Source organism: Dunckerocampus dactyliophorus, chromosome 7 (genome assembly GCF_027744805.1).
Source record: "Dunckerocampus dactyliophorus isolate RoL2022-P2 chromosome 7, RoL_Ddac_1.1, whole genome shotgun sequence".
NCBI lineage: Eukaryota > Metazoa > Chordata > Actinopteri > Syngnathiformes > Syngnathidae > Dunckerocampus > Dunckerocampus dactyliophorus.
Window position 1 is genome coordinate 30,699,358 of NC_072825.1, and position 17,776 is coordinate 30,717,133.

General features: G+C 42.9%; 1 protein-coding gene across 9 annotated transcripts in view; it reads left to right on the top strand.

The window, feature by feature from the left end:
* The window catches only part of myh14 (myosin, heavy chain 14, non-muscle), a 64,975-nt gene extending 47,505 nt beyond the window's left edge, over nt 1-17,470 (top strand). For 5 of the 9 annotated variants that reach the window (XM_054783208.1, XM_054783213.1, XM_054783211.1 and 2 more), the window contains 17 exons: nt 1,614-1,758; nt 1,832-2,038; nt 3,097-3,201; nt 3,284-3,436; nt 4,345-4,593; nt 4,665-4,778; nt 4,862-4,960; nt 5,036-5,248; nt 5,334-5,495; nt 7,125-7,253; nt 7,364-7,452; nt 7,530-7,653; nt 7,789-7,997; nt 11,458-11,566; nt 11,716-11,888; nt 12,047-12,070; nt 14,267-17,470. In XM_054783208.1, the coding sequence (XP_054639183.1) occupies nt 1,614-1,758; nt 1,832-2,038; nt 3,097-3,201; nt 3,284-3,436; nt 4,345-4,593; nt 4,665-4,778; nt 4,862-4,960; nt 5,036-5,248; nt 5,334-5,495; nt 7,125-7,253; nt 7,364-7,452; nt 7,530-7,653; nt 7,789-7,997; nt 11,458-11,566; nt 11,716-11,888; nt 12,047-12,070; nt 14,267-14,459 (2,497 nt within the window). In that variant the 3' untranslated portion in view covers nt 14,460-17,470. Of the gene's footprint in view, nt 1-1,613; nt 1,759-1,831; nt 2,039-3,096; nt 3,202-3,283; nt 3,437-4,344; nt 4,594-4,664; nt 4,779-4,861; nt 4,961-5,035; nt 5,249-5,333; nt 5,496-7,124; nt 7,254-7,363; nt 7,453-7,529; nt 7,654-7,788; nt 7,998-11,457; nt 11,567-11,715; nt 11,889-12,046; nt 12,075-14,155; nt 14,229-14,266 lie in introns of those variants that run through there. The other 4 variants (XM_054783216.1, XM_054783215.1, XM_054783217.1 and 1 more) reach the window with 4 other exon arrangements.
* Nucleotides 17,471-17,776: the final 306 nt, after the last annotated feature.

Below are 17,776 nucleotides of genomic sequence, written 5' to 3' on the forward strand. Positions count from 1 at the left end.
CCTAATTTTCCAAAAATTATAACATTGTTTTGTTTATTTCTCATAATATTACTGCTTTTTTCATATTTCAACTCTGTGCAACTAAAATGAATATTTTTTCCTCATTTTACCTTATTCTTGTAAAATTGCAACCTTTTTTTGTTAGATTGCAACATTTTTATTGTAAAATTACTGAAGATTTTTTGATTGTTGCCAGTATTTATTTTTAGTTTTTTTGTTTTCTTGTTAAATTGTCTTTTTAGAATGTGCGGCCTGCCACTAAAAGCACTTTGAACGCCCTTATTGTAGAGCAGCGCATGCAGATATGCTAAGAAGTTACAAATATAAAAAAAAAAAACAAAATTAAAATAAATGTTAATGTTAAGAGCCAGATGCGGTCATCAAAAGAGCCATAGCCACAAGATGCTGATGAGACTACTTGGCCACTTGCGCAAAAAAACTTAGGACGTATAAATTTGTTGCTGGGATTGGGTGTCGGGGTTTATAAAAATGTATAAATACGTCTTTGGTAATGAATGAGTTAAAGGGGATATATTATGCTTTTCCTCCTTTCTGACCTATAAATGTTGTTACAATGTTGTATTCTCGTGTTAAACGATGCCAACATGTCAGATAATGAGGTTTGCGCATTTGGAAGTGAACCCTGAAAACAGTTTTGCATGGCTCTGCATGCTGTGTTTCACAGAGTTTTTTTTGTTTTTGTTTTACGTCAACGCAACCCGGACTTCATTCCGAGCACTCCGCTCTGCTTCGCTCTGCTCTGTTGACCGTGTTAGCACGTATGGCTCCCAGGAAATGATTGTTGGGGTGTGCCTGAAGAGGCAAGTCTTAGGCAGATGTGGTTGAAGTTGCTGATTCGTGGCCAGCAAGAGAAAAATATGCTCATCTGTCAACGGCACTTCACACGGGACTACGGGACTGTTTTGTGAACATGGGCCAATACGAAGCCGGACTATCCGCCATACTGTTGAAGCCCAACGCCTTACCAGCGTTACTTGGTGGTGTTGAAGAGTCAGAAGAGCAAGCTGTAGCAATTTATCAGTGTTCTGTTTTTATTTTGTGCAAGTCATTGGAAATTTGGAAAAAGGGGGTTCAGGAGCGCTTGGGGGTGTGACCAATCACAGCAGAGTGCGCTCGGCGGGAGACGTACCTGGAGGAGGGTCGGGGATGAAGTAAATTACACAGACCGTTTGGGCGGGAGGCACTGCAGGAGGAGGAGCAGAGTCTAGAAGATCTAGACAGGTTCCTGTGCGGGTTATCGTGTGTAGCTGCTCCATAGGAGTCACAACTCAACACAAAGGCCCGAAAATTAATATAATAGGTCCCCTTTAAATACATATGTTCCATTTCCATCATGTTCTTTTATATTGTTTAAAATGTTCAACAAAAAAGTATTTTTTTTAATTCTCTTATACCGTGAAACCGTAAACTTTTTGCCCAAGGTTATCATACCGTCAGAATTGCGTAGCAGGCCATGCCTAGTGGGATGAAATAAGGAAGAAAGGTAGATGAGAAGAGCAAAGTGGACTTGATCATCTGCAAGTGACTTTTTTCAGCTGCAGACATAAGCATTTCTAGCACCACCGAAAATGCTTCACCTGTTCTCTGTGCAGGTCTCGTCGGGAGGCGGAGTTAGGCGAGCTCCAACGTTGCGTGGAGGATGAGACGCGCCGCCACGAGTCCCAGCTGTCCGAGCTCCGGGTAAAACACAGCGCCGCCATAGACAGCCTTCAGGAGCAGCTGGACAATGGCAAGAGGGTGAGAAGAAGAAGAAAGACTTGCATGGGAGGGTATGTGCGATGATCACGCTGACGTTTCGTCTCTCGTCCAGGCGCGCCAGTCCTTGGAAAAGGCCAAGATGGTGCTGGAGGAGGAGAGGCAAAATTTGAGCGCAGAGCTGAAGAACCTCCAAGCCAGCCGCACGGAGAGCGACAGAGGTCGTAAGAGGGCTGAAGGTCAGCTGCAGGAGCTCATCGCCCGCCTGGCTCAGGCAGACCGAGAGAAGGAGGAACGAGAGGAGCGAATGCACAAGCTGCAGGTAGGCGCTTTCACTTCCGACAGCCCGCTAGCTATTGTCAGGGCAAAGCCGAGAATTTACACCCCTATTTGCACGCCTAGGCGTGTTATATGTCATTGGAAAGCTTGGTTTGTTGAGATTTGACTGATATACAGCATTCCAGGGTACTGTTTGACATCGTTAGACTAGTCGCCTACATAAACATGAATGCAACTCTCCTTCGAAGCCTTAGCAACTTTGATGTACAGTAAGTGGAGTTTTCTTATGAGTGGGAACTTCTACCCCCAATGACCCCCTAAGTCACGCACACAGGACACACAAAGGACAGAAAATCATAACCAGTGGTTGTCTTACACACTGGAAGGGGCGTTGCAAGAGAGGGAGAGACAGGCTTACCGAGAGGAGGAAGTGGCTGCTCAGACCCGGCATGCGGCCAGTGTTGGGCCGCATCTTTGACACATTGCAATCAGAAGATTCTGCCTCCTTCTGTTGTCCTTCCTAACTGTAGCCACGCGCTACTACCTTTTCTTTCGCCTACGAATGCTTCGGCCACACGCTCGTTGCTAATCTTTTTGTACAGTATTAATAATTTAAAGGGAACATGGAAGCCTGTATTCTAGCAGCAGGTCAAATAAAGTCACGTTAACCGATGCTAACCAAATCCATTTCTTCCATAAGAAATAATCCATTTCATCCATTCCAGAAAGCCAAAAATGTTAACACAAAACCCGTTTTTATAGTTTGACAATTATAGTTAAAAACAGTTCTAAATACCATGCAATAACACCCCTGTAGCCAACCTTTACACTACGATTACTGATATTTTTACACCGCATTGCAACTCTTTAGCGGCAGTCACTCAATATGGCCGCTAGTGAGCTAACCAGTTAGCCTTGAATTTTTTTATTCTAAACTTAAGAAACCAAAAACGTACCACTTCCACACAGCAGGGGAGGAGAACTTCCGAATTCGGTACGCATCCCTATTTACATTTTAGCCTTTTAATCCTGGACTGTTCAGGTGTTAACTGTCAGAACGCAATATTCAGTTTCATTTTGGCTCCCGTTCTGCTCTTCCAGGGTGAAATCGAGACTCTCTCCGGCAATTTGTCCTCCTTTGACAGCAAAGCCCTCCGTCTGTCCAAAGAAGTCAGCAGCCTGGAGAGCCAGCTGCATGACGCACAGGTAACACAAAAACCCCCGTCCCCACAATGACACCCTTTCCTTTGACAAAAATCACCAGCGACCTTTCCGGCCCCTCCTCCAGGAACTGCTGCAGGAGGAGACCCGCCAGAAGTTGTCTCTGACATCCAGGGTGCGAGGGCTGGAGGATGACAGGAATGGCCTGATGGAGAGAGTAGAGGAGGAAGAAGAGAAGGCCAGGGAGTTGACGCGGCAGATCCAGACTCACACTCAGCAGGTACCTTAGACTTACTCTGATTCACAATTTTAATCAAATTAATCAGTTTTCAAATGAAGTATTGCCACTATTTGTGAAATCTGCCCATTTTTTTGTATTTTATGAAGAGGAAGCTAAATGACATGACACAATTATACCGTGGTTTAAAAAGTGTTTCAATCACCTTTCTGATTTCTTATTTTTGTCACACATGCACATGTAACCTGCATGCATGTTCAAATCAAATGAAACCAAACCAAACACTTAAATGCTTCAGATCATCAAACAAATTTAAATATTACTCAGTGACAACATAGCTGAACACAAAATGCTTTATCAATTAAAGTTGTTAATATAAAGGAAGAATAAAATCAAAGCCACATGGCCCTGCATGAAAAAGTGATTGCCCCTAAAGCTAACAAGTGGTTGGGCCCCCTTAGCGGCAACAACTTTGGCAGAATTGTTGTCATTCAGCCACATTGGAGGCTTTTCCAGCATGAAGCACCTTTTTAAGGTCATGCCACAGCATCTCGATAGGATTCAGGTCAGGATTCAAAGACGCCATGAATTTTTTAAAGTTGAATTCACCGTTTGGAGTGTAAATTATTTTCGGGGGTTTCCTAGCAATCTTAGTTGGGACATGAAGACGTATCACATCCCCCATCAGCAGTGTAGTCCATGAACAGCCACTTACTTTCTGAATCACTGAAATCCGACCAGACTAGACCACACATACACGCATTGTTGTGATTATCGGAGTGTCAGTGAATGCACCTCGCTGTGGTCTCGTGACAATGTTTCAGTTAAGCAGGTGGTGAGGGAGGGAGGGATTGTTGATTTGTATGTAAGATAGAAGTAAAATCCTTGACTTTGACTTTGGAAAAGGTACAGAAATGATCTTTAATTCTGATGTCCTTCCAACGCTACAGCTCTCTGAGATGCGCAAGCAGTCGGAGGAGGTGAACACGGCGGTGGAGGCCGGCGAGGAGGCCCGCAGGAAGCTGCAGCGGGAGCTGGACAGCGCCGTCCAGAAGGAGCGGCAGCGAGAGGAGGAGAAGGAGCGCGTGGAGAGGCAGCGGGAGCGGCTGAGGGAGGAGATCGAGGACATGACTCTGGCCCTGCAGAAGGAGAGGCAGAACTGCACGGCTCTGGAGAAGAGGCAGAAGAAGTTTGACCAGGTTGGAGCGAGCTGCAGTGCAAATAGCCTCCACATTCTTTTGTGTGCCTGAATACAAGTTGTTGCCTTCAGTGTGTGGCCGAGGAGAAGGCAGTGAGCACTCGTCTGGCTGAAGAGAGAGACCGAGCAGAAGCAGACAGTCGAGAAAAGGAGACGCGATGTCTCGCCTTGACCAGAGCGTTGCAGGTACTTTCTATTCGTTTCACAGCAAATAAAATGTGTGACGCCTTGGCTGTGCTGCAAACATGCTCTGGTGTGTGTGTGTGTAGGAGGCCCAGGACCAAAGGGAGGAGCTTGAGAGGTCCAACAAGCAACTTCGTCTGGAAATGGAACAGTTGGTCAACCAGCAGGACGACGTGGGCAAGAACGTAGGACTCATAACGTTGTGTTTATGTCCCTGTCAAGTCGGTCCCCAGTGACTCACCTTCATTTGCTGCATTCAGGTCCACGAGCTGGAGCGCACACGCAGGACTCTGGAGACGGAGGCCGAGAGCCTCCGCGCTCAGACGCAGGACCTTGAAGAGGAGCTGGCCGAGACGGAGAACTCCAGACTGAGGCTGGAGGTCACACTGCAGGCACTCAAGGCTCAGTTTGAGAGGGAGCTAAGCAGCAGCGAGGAGAAGGGCGAGGAGAAGAGAAGAGCCCTCAGCAAGCAGGTAAATGAGAAGCTTCTGGAAACAGAAGCGCTTTAGTTGCTCTTTGGCCGCGTGTCCTTGTTTGACTCTTTCCTCATGCTGCCAGGTGAGGGAACTGGAGATCCAGTTGGAGGAGGAGCGGACTCAGCGTTCCCAGGCCGTCTTGTCCAAGAAGCAGCTGGAAGCGGAGCTGCAGGATTCCGAGGCTCAGATGGAGACATCCAGCCGCAGCAAGGAGGAGGCTGTCAAGCATCTGCGGCGGCTGCAGGTTCCAGATTGCACACAAACATGAATGAAAATGCTTCTGTTACCATTAGGGGGGAATCGCAAAATAGGCAGATGGCAGATTTATATAATCCACACTGCTTGCCTGTTGTAATTCCAGTAACATCTTACCATCATATATACTGTCATTTTGAGGAGTAAGGGAGGAGGAGGAGTAGGAAAGTTGACTGTAGAAGTTAGTGCTTTTGTAGCCTCACAAGGCGCCGCCATCTTGCACTGACATTACCATCGAATGTGTACACTGTAGTACTGTAGTTGTCCATTTTATGCTGTATTGTCATCTATTTATTAACTCATTCAATCCCAACCATTTTTCAAGAGACAACCCTTCAGTAGTGGTCATTTTAGACCATTTTGACTGATCTTTCAAGGCACACAGAATATTGTGTTCTATGGCTATATAAACATGGAACCTACCAAAAGAAACATTAGACGGCAGTCTTTCATCAGAAGAAAAAAGTTTGTTTCTACCTTTTTCTGTTCTTTAGTAATCAGCAGTAGAACATACAGTGGGTAAGTTTCAGGGAAATATCAGTTCCCAACTAAAAACGGGAGAAAACCAGCTTTTTGTGAAAAGATTCATTTCCCTTTGACACAAATATTTTTTGCTTTTGTTACAGCTCAAATATCTAAACAACTATACCAACATAAACAACACAAACAATGGGTTGTTTTACATCAAAATAACAATAAAATAAACAAACAATAAAATACCTTTTTCTGTTCTTTAGTAATCAGCAGTACAACATAGTAAGTTTCAGGAAAATATCAGTTCCTGACTAAAAAGGCAGTAAACCAGCTTTTTGTGAAAAGATACATTTGAAGCATAACTTTCACTTTGACACAAATATTTTTTTCTTTTGTGAACAGCTCAAATATCTAAACAACTATACCAACATAAACAACACAAAAAGGCTTATTTAACACAAATTGTTATGTACCAATTTATTTACAAATATAACACCTTCAACTATTTACAATTTTCACATTTGCAACTGAAGTCTGTGTGTGCGCGTTTGCATGCGTTCAAGTTTCTCTAAAGTTTACAAGGCGTCACCTTGCGCACGCTACACTCCCCCACGCTCTCACTTCCTCCTTTCTGTCATGTGTGATTCCCACCCATCTATGATCCCTGCCGAGCTCTCGTCAAATGCACTTTTGCTGCCTTGTGGCCGATTTTATGGCTTAAAATTGCTCTGAAAGTAACATGCATCAGTGCAGAGTTGAGTCATCGCCTCTTTTTGACTCTCGCGCCAAAAGACGTGTTAATACGTTGTTGGGATCGGGTGTTCAGGTTTATAAAAACTTGAATGAGTTAGAAGATAGCAGTGGTTGCATTTGAAGTATCATGAGTGATGGGCATTCACTGCTTCATCTACCTCTGCATGTGCTTAACATGTTGCTACTCAGCTGCCGGGGTGAGAGTCACGTGTGTTGCCGTGCTGTGGTTTGCAATGAAGTCACCGTCAGCGCTAATAATACTCGCTTGCCGCTAAATGACGCTGTGGACCTTTTCACTTTCTCTTGCACGCCAAATCATTCTTTCACATTTGGAGCACGAGAGCCTCTGTCCAGTGACTGCCTGCTTCCGTCCCCTTTGATCACATGACAGGGCCAACTGAAGGACGTGCTCCGAGAGCTGGATGAGACCAAGTTGAGTCGTGACGAGGTGATCTCGCAGTCCAAAGACAACGACAAGAAAATTCAAACCCTGGAGGCTGAAGTCCTGCAGCTGACCGAGGCACGTGTCTTAAGAGATAATACTGTTTGAGTTGTACTTGCAGTGTTGTTGTGAGCCTCACAAAGGTGCTAAATCACAGCAAGTCCAAAAAGAATCGATTCTCTGTGCAGGAGCTGTCAGTGTCTGACCGCCAGAGGAGACAGGCTCAGCAGGAAAGAGACGAAATGGCCGACGAGATGGTCAACAACAGTTCTGGAAAGTCCGTATCGCTGTGTGAGACTCCCGATGCGTTGCGTTGGATGCGCTCGTGTGTTTTAATGTGACATGTTGGTGCAGGACGGCGCTGTTTGAGGAGAAACGAAGGCTAGAGATGCGAGTCAGCCAGCTGGAGGAGGAGCTGGAGGAGGAGCAGACAAACTCTGAGCTTCTGACCGAGAGGCACAGAAAACTGGCGCTACAGGTCCACTCACACTCACGCACGCACACACACACACACTCACACACGCACATACACGCACACACACACACACACACGCAGAGCAGTCGGCCATCTTCTTATCTAAACACAGCATCCTCCCTTGTCCCTTTTTTTTAGGTGGAGACGATGACCGTGCAGCTGCAGGGCGAGAAGACCCTGTCCCAGAAGGCAGAGGCGGGCCGGGAGCAGCTGGAGAGGCAGAACAAGGAGATGAAGACCCGGCTGGAGGAGCTGGAGGGAACCGTGAGGGGCAAACACAGGCTCAGCGTTGCCGCCCTGGAGGCCAAGATAGAATCCATGGAGGAGCAGCTGGAACAAGAAAGACAGTGAGGAAAAAACACAAACACTTTTTAAAAAAAAAAAAAAAAAAAAAAAAGGAAGGTACTTATTTTGATATATTTTAAGATATTTTTGCGATACCACTTGGTCACATCCGATACCGATATTGCAACCGTGCACAAGTGCATCTTTAAATTTGACTCTGGTGTAAAATGTCTTTTATTTCAGGAGTTCAGTTAAGACAAGGAGCCCAATTAAAGCAGGGGTGAGCCAAACTGTGGCCCGTGGGCCGCATCAGGCCCGCCAAGTGTCTTAATCCAGCCCACAGGGCGTTTCCAAATTCCTTTTTTAAAACCTTTTAAAATCGAATCTGTAGCTGGCAACGTGCCTTTTCCAGTGCTGCTGTGGCACGCTGGACTCACACAGGAAGTAGTCAGATGCGACCTGTAGCTGGCACAAATACACACAAGGCATGCTGGGTCGCTTGTGGTACTGTCTCTTCCAACATTTTGTTGTGTTTGTCGCACTTTTTCTCGATTGTAAAATACGTGGAGAAGGTTGCCGCTGGGCTACCCAGTATGCCTTGCGGGCACTTGTAAACAACATCTTAAGTCAGGTGTTAAGTTTAGTGCCTAGTTGTGGTTTACCACCCACGTGGTGGTGGTAGTTGACTGGTGACGCGTTATCTTGGGGTGGATGTGTTGGTGTGTGTTTGCTAGTAGCATAGACGAGTTACACTTTCTGCATTGAACGATGGAAATAAATGAGCTTTCAAAGACGTTGTAATTGATTCAGCTACGTGTGTTGACAGTAATCCCTCGTTTATGGTGGATAATTGGTTCCAGACTCGACCGCGATAAGAGAAGTAGGAATCAATATTCATAAATGAAATATTTTTGTAGTTGTGCATAGACAATCTGTTTACGATCTTGTACGTTTTTTAACATTATTAGAGCCCTTTAGACATGAGATAACACCCCTATAGTCAACTTCACATTTGTATTACCTACTACATTCAAGATTCAAGAGTTTTATTGTCATGTGCATGGTAAAACAGCAGTTATACTATGCAATGAAATTCTTATTCTGTTCATTCTCCCAAGAAAAGAAAGAAAACACAAGAAAGAATAAGAACATAAGAAACATAAACATATATACCAATAAATTAAGCAACAACAACAGAAGAGACATTAATATAAGTAAATAAATAATAAAGTGCTATGAGTGTGTGCGTGTTGCGTGCGGCGTGTGTGAGTGCTTCGTTGAGAAGCCTGATGGCCTGTGGGTAAAAGCTATTTGCCAGCCTTGTGGTCCTGGACTTCAAACTCCTGTAGCGTCTGCCTGACGGTAGGAGTGTGAATAATGAGTGTTGTGGATGTGTGCTGTCCTTGATGAGGTTGTGTGTTCTTCGTAGGACTCTAGTTTTATAAATGTCTTGCAGTGAGGGGAGGGCTGCCCCAACAATGTTCTGTGAGGTCTTGATCACCCGCTGGAGTGCCTTCCTATCACGTGTTATACAAGATTCAAGATTCAAGAGATTCAAGAGAGTTTTATTGTCATGTGCATAGTAAAACAGCAGTTATACTATGCAATGAAAATCTTATTCTGTTCATTCTCCCAAGAAAAGAAAGAAAACACAAGAAAGAATAAGAACATAAGAAACATAAATACCAATAAATTAAGCAACAACAACAGAAGAGACATTAATACAAATAAATAAATAAATAAATAAATAAAGTGCTATGAGTGTGTGTGTGTGTTGCGTGCGGCGTGTGTGAGTGCTTCGTTGAGGAGCCTGATGGCCTGTGGGTAAAAGCTGTTTGCCAGCCTTGTGGTCCTGGACTTCAAACTCCTGTAGCGTCTGCCTGACGGTAGGAGTGTGAATAATGAGTGTTGTGGATGTACTATACTACCTACTATAAGAGAAAATAAAACATATTAGGCATAGTAAGCCCTTTTAGAACCTTCTAAATATGTTTTTTAACATTATTAAAGCCCTCTAGACATGAAATAACAACCCATAGTCCCGTTTTGACTCCTATTACCTAATATAGTAGACATAATAAGAGAAAATAAGACACATTAGGCATAGCAAACCCATTTACAACCTTCTAAATATGTTTTTTAACATTATTGGAGCCCTCTAGACATGAAATAACACCCCTATAGTCACCTTTACACTCATATTACCCAATATAGTAGACATAATAAGAAAAATAACACTTTGAAGACTGTTTACCTTGTAGGGGAGCAGAATCGATGGCGGACAGGAAGTGACATTGGGGGTTCAGAGTCGAGTTTTAGCTTGTTGTGGGCTCTGGCCGCAACAGTAACCTGGACAGTAACTGTATTAAGACAGGGGTCTAACAGATGGATAGCATACTTGCTAGTCCAAAATAAGTACTTTTGCTTTGATATTGGTTCAAAATACAACCCCTTCATTAGCGGCCATTTTAGACCATTTTGACTGATCTACAAGGCACACAGAATATTGTGTTTTATGGTTATATAAACATGGAACTACCAACAGAAACATTACACTCCCATCTTTCATCAGGAAAAAAGTTTGTTTCTACCTTTTTCCGTTCTTTAGTAATCAGCAGTAGAACAAAGGTACGTTTCAGGAAAATATCAGTTCCTGACTAAAAAAGGGAGAAAACCAGCTTTTTGTGAAAAGATACATTTCAAGCATAACTTTCACTTCGACACAAATATTTTTTGCTTTTGTGACAGCTCAAATATCTCAACAACTATACCAACATAAACAACAAAAACATCAAAATAATTTATTTACAAATACAACACCATCAACTATTTACCATTTTTACATTTAGAACTGAACTGTGTGTGCATGTGTGCGCACGCGTGTGCATGTGTTAAAATGTCCCTACAATGCGTAACCCTCTGCACGCTACACTCCTCCATGCTCTCTCACTTCCTCCTTCCTGTCGCGTGTGATGCCTCCGTCCATGCGATCGCTGCCGAGCGCTTATCAGAAGCACTCCTGGCAACTTGTGGCCGTTTTTAGGGCTTAAAATTGTTCTGAAGCAAAACTCCATTAACGGAGAGTTGCATCATCACCTCTTTTTGCCTCTCGTGCAAAAAAGACGTATAAATACGTAGTTAGGATCTGGCGTGGGGGTTTATAAAAACGTGTAACTTGGTCTTTGGTATTGAATGAGTTCATCCATAAACCAAAAACATTTGGGGTAAAAAGCAGCCATATATTGTATTTGAAATGTGTTAAAATACATCAATTTATGTTTTAGATTTTTGCATGAGCCAAAAGTAGCAACAATTTGACACAATTGGACTTTTTTCCCCAGTCGGCTGAAGGAACTGTAATTACCCCGATAGAAGGTGAAAGTGCTTAAAAGCACCTTTGTAACAATAATGAGGAGAATAAGGTGTCTACATGCTGGTTGTCCATGGCCATGCACCTCTACGTAGTACTATGGGGTACATGGCGAAGGCCGATCCTAATAAATCCTGCTTTTTGTCTGTCAGGGAGCGCGGCATTGCCAACAAGCTGGTGAGGAAGACTGAGAAGAAGCTGAAGGAAGTGGTGATGCAGGCAGAAGATGAGAGGAGGCATGCCGACCAGTACAGAGAGCAGGTATGCCAGGCAGCCACAGCTCTTCAAACGAGCTGATTTTGGTATTTTCTTTGCGTCGCTTTCGCCATTTGCCGGTAGCGCTGCAACTACACGCGCTGAATCAGCCGCCCTGACGGTGTACTAAAGAATAGGTTTTGCTCCCGGTGCAGCTGGATAAGGCCATGGTGCGCCTGAGGCAGCTGAAGCGGCAGCTGGAGGAGGTGGAGGAGGAGAACTCGCGCTCCAACGCCCAGAAGAGGAAGCTGCAGAGAGAGCTGGAGGAGCTGGCGGAAAACAGCCAGAGCAGAATGCGCGAGATCAGCAGCCTCCGCAACCAGCTCAGGTACGCCCGCGCGCTCGGCCGTGCGTGTCTTGCATGGAGCAAACATTCGGTTGACTTCACCTTTTTTTGCCTTTTTTTTTTGCTCCTTGGGTTTCATCCGTTTGTGTCCATCTAACACTGTCCATCTGTCCATCTGTCCTCGTCACGTCAACCCTCAGCGTCCCTGAATGGAGACCAGAGCAGTAGGTCATTGTGATTTTTTGTTCTTGGTCTACGTCTGCATGCATGCGTGTGTGTGTGCAATTTGATTTGTGTGTTTAACAAAACAGTGTGGAACCTCTGAGGCTGAACCCAGGAAACCATGGAAATATTCCTTATTCAATCTCCATCAAGAAGTCCTTTTTATTCCTTGTTAATTCATCGCAATGCTAGCATGTTTCCATGACTGGCGAGGGGACAAAACTCCAGCCGCGTCCCAATACTTCTGCCCGGCGGGACGGTCCGCCTCGTCAACGTGAAAGGCAGAGACTCAGTTGTCCCGTTTAACATTTTGCAGTGCTTAACTTCTTTTCACACTTGAAAGACAGCTAAGAATGATTTTCAATTTTAAAAAACGACTCTTGGCTGTCTTACAAGAAGTTAAGAAGGTTAAATAATGCTTCTTAATTGTCGTATAGTTTAAATAACGACGATTTATAGTCTCACGAGTGTAAAAAGAAGTTAAGATTCATTTTTGAAGAAGTTAAGAATTTTCAATAACAATGATCCTTGCAAGTGGAACAAGAAGTTAAGTCTTTTCAATAATATTCCATAATGAATAATTATCTAACAGGTGTAAGGGTGACACTTTGAAATGATGGTTCTTGATTGTTTTACAAGAGTAAAAAAATTTTTTTATAAAGAATGATTTGTCTTATAAGTGTAAAAAGAAGTTTAAAAAATGAGTTAATTTAAAAAGATGATAAGCATTTTACATAATTTTGCTATGAATTTTTAGTATTTCTTCATTTTGTAGAAATTGTTTTGACTTGCATTGTTTAGACTTTTTTCTCGTACGACTTTTTTTTGTAAATGTACGACTTGTTTTCTTGTAAATTTCCAACTTTATTCTGGTAAATTTGAAGCTTTTTTTCTTGTACATTTACGACTTTTATTCTTGTAAGTTTGAGACTTTATGGTTAGTGTACGACTTTTTTTCTCGTAAATTTGCGACTTTTTTTCCGTAAATTTGCAACTTGTTTTCTTGTACATTTATGACTTTTTTCTCGTAAATTTGCAACTTATTTTCATGCACATTTCCGACTTTTTTTTTGTAAATGTACGCCTTTTTTTCTTGTAAATTTCCGACTTTATTTCCGACTTTATTCTCGTAAATTTGAGACTTTATTATAAGTTTACGACTTTTTTTCTCGTAAATGTGACTTTTTTCAAAAAAAAATTGCAACTTATTTTCTTGTACATTTCCGACTTTTTTTTCTCGTAAACTTGCAAGTTTATTCTCGTAAATTTGCAACTTTATTGTTGTGCATTTACAACTATTTTTCTCGGAAATGTGCAACTTTTTTTCTCGTACATGTAAATTTGTGATTTTTTCTCGTAAATTTGCAACTTATTTTCTTGTACATTTCCGACTTTTTTTTCTCGTAAACTTGCAAGTTTATTCTCGTAAATTTGCAACTTTATTGTTGTGCATTTACAACTATTTTTCTCGGAAATGTGCAACTTTTTTTCTCGTACATGTAAATTTGTGATTTTTTCTCGTAAATTTGCAACTTATTTTCTTGTACATTTCTGACTTTTTTTCTTGTAAATTTCTGACTTTATGTATTACTTTATTCTCGTAAATTTGCAACTTTATTGTAAGTTTATGACTTTTTTCTTGTAAATTGGCGACTTTTTTCTCGTACATTTGCGGCTTATTTTCTTTTCCATTTGCAACTTTTTTTCTCATTGATATGCGACTTTTTTCTTGTAAATTTGAAACTTATTTTCTTGTACATTTACGACGTTTTTTCTTGTAAATTTACAACTTTATTCTCATAAATGTACACGTTTTTTTCTTGTACATTTATGGCTTTAGGATTAAGAGAAGAAGAGAAGAATCATTCTTTTGGTTTGGTGGTTGCTTAACGACCGCCCCGCGATTGGCTGGCGACCGGTCCACCGCGTACCCCGCCTCTCGCCCAAAGTCAGCTGGGATAGGCTCCAGCTCGCCCCCATAACCCTCGTGAGGACAAGTGGTCGGGTGCACTTGAGAGGTTCCACACAATCCTGCTTTTTTTTTTTAATCATATTTTTGTCTTTTCTGTTTGCTCATAACATCCCAGCCGAGATGACGGGTATTCTGATGTCATGTACTATGGTGTTAGCGTGCGTTAGCGTGCGTTAGCGTGTGTGGAAGTGCGTAACGCGCTCTGCTGCTGCTGCTGCTTGTCCAGGCGCGCTCCGTTGCCCCTGGCGATGCGCGGACGCAGGCCGATGGTGGACGACTACTCCTTAGACAACTCTGACTCGGAGGAGTTGCCCGCCTCCCCGACGCCCTCCCCTGGGCCGCCCCGGACCCGGACCCCGACCCCGTCTTCTGAGCTCGGCTTGGAAAGTGCACCCACTTACAACAACGCACACCAATGATGTACAATAGCTTGTTCAAATAAAGCAAGTGCTTTATGAGCAATAACACCATTTCTGTTGCTGTCTAGGGCGGGGGTGTCCACTAAAGTTCACTTTGATACATTTTGTACCCAAAAGATACCCAAATGTAGGTCAAGGCATGCTCAACGATCTCAGCAAAACATCTTGCGTGACAAAGCTGATGTTATTTTTACAATAAAATGCTCCCCTTGCCTCACTTTGGACACCCCCACTCTAGGATGATGCTGAAAAATAAAAGATTTGACCACTCACTACATTTTTTTAAGGTGAAAAAACTAGATGAAATGGCTTGGGGCTGTGTTTAACCTGTGATGGAAATGAACGTGCAGTCCAGGCGCGGGTGGTCCTCGGCTTAAAAACGCTGCAATTCAACACAACCGGACGTACCATTTTTTGTGGCCGTGCAATTTGTGACCTCGCGTTCCGCGCGGGCTCCGTGTGAAGGTTTCAACGAACGACACGCGAGCCGTACGTTGTGCGTACCGGAAACACGATTGGTTCTGCGCATGCGTGAGACCTACGTCACTTCCTCCTTAGAGCTCCCGCGGCGTCACGTGCCGTGTTATTTTTTTCAATTCATGAACGTAAACGATGAATAAGCATGCTTAGAATGTGTAGTATAGCATATGGGGGGCATGAAGATGGTCTTTCTTCACCAACCGTGACCTCATGCGGCGTATACGTCATATCTGCTCACGTAAAGAACAATATGCATTGCATCAAATGGAAATACATATTTACCAGAAATTAGCTGCTACTTTTTTCTTAAACTTGAACCCGGCGGCTAATTTATGGCTAAATTCTAATCTCGTGACATCTCCCATACTTCACAACTACTGCTGATTGTTTCAATACTGTGCTGCTCCCAAGTCAGTGAGGAAACGGTAGCTTTCTTCAGCAGGAGCCAATCACTCACATCGAGCTTCAACCCATCGGACATGGCATGAGGTCGCTGTATGTAACCGTACAACACCATAACAGTCTGACTCAGGGTGGCAGCGTACAAATAACACTAAACTAGCAACGAAACACTCAAAATGTATTCAGTACATGAGAAATATACAAACATGCATCAATGCGAGTTTAAAATGGGGGAAAAAAACAACCCTTAAAGTTTTGCCGTGCATTGCGTCTGAGCGACCCATTCATTGGGGAGCGCTGCAATGACATTAAGCGGCTTCAACGCCGGTGCGGCTTACATATGCACGCGGGGAGTCCGCAAGTGCAATGTACGGGAAAAACTGACAAAGCAAAAGGTATGCGTCGGACGTACGGACGAAGGCGTACTGCGGCCGGTCCAGGGCTCAAAACCTGTATGTCTTTCTTGGGGGGGGGGGGTCACACGTAATCCAGCCGCAGGATCCCGTGCGGGTTGTGACCCAGGCTTTAGATCTCCTTGTAACAGCGCACAGAATCCATGACCCAGTCAATCGTCTTTGTCCTTAAACGATGGCGGGCGTTTCATGGTGTTCGTTTTCACTTCCGTAGATGATGCCGTTCCTTTTCTGTGGCGCACCGCCCGCTTGGTGAAGAGTCTGCCGTTTACGGGCCAAAATGTACGTTTTGAATTGGAGCGAGGCAACCCGAGGAGCACCTGTCAGCAAAAAGGGTAAATCAATCAATCAAGGGCTGCTTCAAGATGAGGAAACGCGGACAATCCTGTGACTCGTCAACATAAAGAAGCCAGATTTTTTGGCATGATTACTCGCTCGTTTACACGCCGTGCTGTTTTTTGAAAAGCATGTGGCCAAAACCCAAAAATGGAGCGTTTTCAGCACACAAAATAGAGGATTGCACTTTTTTCCCCTCACCCGTACACAACAACGTTGTCCAATAGCAATACCGGATCAATATACTCCACGTGAAAGGCCACCTAGAGGTCATTTATTCAACCTTTACTGCATAGTCTTGTCTACGTCACAACGTTTTTCTACCGCAGCAACATTCTCCATTTTTTTTCTGTTTTTTTCAACTGATACACTTTTTTTCTAATTGACGAGCATCTTGCACATTTTTGAAAGCATGTGAATGAAAGCTGGCAAAGGACTATGAAGTAATAGTAATAGTAACAGTAGTAGATGGTAGCAGTAGCGTTAGCATCCCTTCTGGAATAAATAAGAGGATTGTAGTTTTAGGTTGAAAAAGATGGGAAGTCACGATAAGGAATAATTGTGCCCGAGCCATCAAGCAAACAGGAAGTGAGCTCGTTTCTTTTCCGTCGTCGCCATCATTTTCTTTCCGGCCTGGATAGCGCCGCGGAACTGGAAGTGGAAAAAAACCAGCTTAAGGGATGAGCGTCTAACTTGCAGCATACACAATGGCGCTCTTTCTTTTGTCAACTGGCGCAAATCAACAGGAAGGCCGCAGGTGCTTTTTGGTGGGCTTTTTGTGCCAAAATGATGTCCTTGTAAAACCAACTCAATCAGTATTCATGTTTTGGAGGAACAAGTTGTATTCAATTGTGAACAAATTTTCATTATTTAACAGATTTTCATTATTTGATGATAAAACAATAAAACACTTTTAATATAATTTTACAAATTGTGAACTTTATCAATGAAGAAATACACTTCTTGAAATAAATACGCTATTTTTTTTTTAAATAATCAGTGGTACATTAAATAAATTGGTCATGAAATAAATACATCTGGCAACATCTGAAATGTCTGAAAATGAATACATTAGTCCTGAAATAACATCATGAAACAAGTCAATTGGTCCTGGCACACATTGGTCAAGAAATAAATAACTTGGTTGTAAAATAAGTAAATTGGTTCCAATGCGTTAGTCATTAAATAAATAAATTGGTCAAGAAATAAATAAATTGCCTATAAAACAAGTAAATTGGTCCTGGCACACATTGGTCATGAAATAAATAACTTGGTTGTAAAATAAGTAAATTGGCTCCAATGCGTTGGTCATTAAATAACAAAGTAAACTGGTCAATAAATAAATACATTTTGTAAGCAAAAATAGTTTTGCTTATAACATAAAGAAATTGATTGTAAAATAAATTGGTTCAGTACAAATTGTTGAGATTATTCACAACGTAAAGGACAGTTGAATAAATGAACGAAAATGATTTTGCTGATTGAATTGGCTCGATAACTAGTATTTATTTTTGGCACAAGGAGCCCGTGTACTACTTTATCTGTGTACTGCTTGAACTGGGTACCACTTTGACGCTTCACCGGGAAAGATGACACAAGTGACAAATGTTTTTACTGTGGATAAACTCCAAAAGAAATCTCTCTCTCTCTCTGTCTCTCTCTCTATATATATATCTATATATAAAT